Below are 1,081 nucleotides of genomic sequence, written 5' to 3'. Positions count from 1 at the left end.
TATATATAGAGAGAGAGAGAGAGAGAAAGAGAGTAAGAGATAACGACGATAGATATTTGGTATGAAAGAAAGAGCAATCAACAATCGAACGAGCCGTTTTTTTGTACCACTGGCAACAACAACAACAACAACAACAACAACAACAACAACAGAACAATTATTTGCATTTACTGACTGATAATTATGCAAGACTCTTCTTCGATACTTTATTTCTTCTATACTGTTGGTGATACTGATGCTGATTTTGCTGATACTGATGCTGATGCTCAATCTGGGGAAAACATTGAAGCGAAACATTGTGCTTTTCAAATTCGCAAAAGTTAACGTTTTTACCGACCGAAAATTACTAAAGACCCTCCCTCCCTACTCTGCATTTTGTACTCTCTTACTGCTGCTATTGTTGCTGCTGCAGCTGCTAATGATGATGATGATGATGATGATGACGACCATGATGATGATGATGATGATGATGATGATGATGATAAATAATGTTAACGATGACCATGACAACAATAGCGATTACAACCACGGAGTCTGCAACTTCTGTAAAAAAAAATATTACCGTTCTAGCGTTGTTATAACCGAAACTTTGCCGGCGTTGACCCCGCTGTCTCAAATGGAACCTGATTTGCTGCCGGCTGGGACTCTGCGGGCCCAGACTGCCGGAGTTGTTGTAGGGGTGTGAAGTAGGGAAACAGCCAACCGGCGGGCTGTCGTAGCATCTGGACAGCCAGTCCGAGAATAACCAGCCTTGAGAATAAAGAAGAACGCCGTGAGGCTTTTACGAAACATTACAACAGGGAACTAAGCTAGCGCATATAAAAACAAGTGGGTCACTTTTTAATGGGAGATAATAAATGACCTTCTGTTTTAGTCCCACACAAAGTGACTTGGTATGCGATCATCATCATCATCATCATCATCATCATCATCATCATCATCATCATCATCATCATCATCATCATCATTGTTATTACTATTGTCATCGGTATCGTTATGCCGATTGTTTAAACTTATCTTGATGATGATGATGACAATGATGATGATGCTGCTGCTGATGATGCTGCTGCTGCTGATAATG

At 40.5% G+C, this 1,081-nt stretch overlaps 1 protein-coding gene across 1 annotated transcript in view; it reads right to left on the bottom strand.

Annotated features, from left to right (window-relative positions):
• Positions 1-1,081, bottom strand: part of LOC101848521 (pancreatic triacylglycerol lipase) — a gene marked incomplete in the record, with an annotated part of 11,982 nt that overhangs the window by 8,002 nt on the left and 2,899 nt on the right. The window contains 1 exon segment of the mRNA XM_035969927.1: positions 563-750. Coding sequence (XP_035825820.1) covers positions 563-750 — 188 coding nt within the window.

This window comes from Aplysia californica, unplaced genomic scaffold (assembly GCF_000002075.1).
Source record: "Aplysia californica isolate F4 #8 unplaced genomic scaffold, AplCal3.0 scaffold00196, whole genome shotgun sequence".
Lineage (NCBI taxonomy): Eukaryota > Metazoa > Mollusca > Gastropoda > Aplysiida > Aplysiidae > Aplysia > Aplysia californica.
This window is presented reverse-complemented; position numbering and strand designations above follow the sequence as displayed.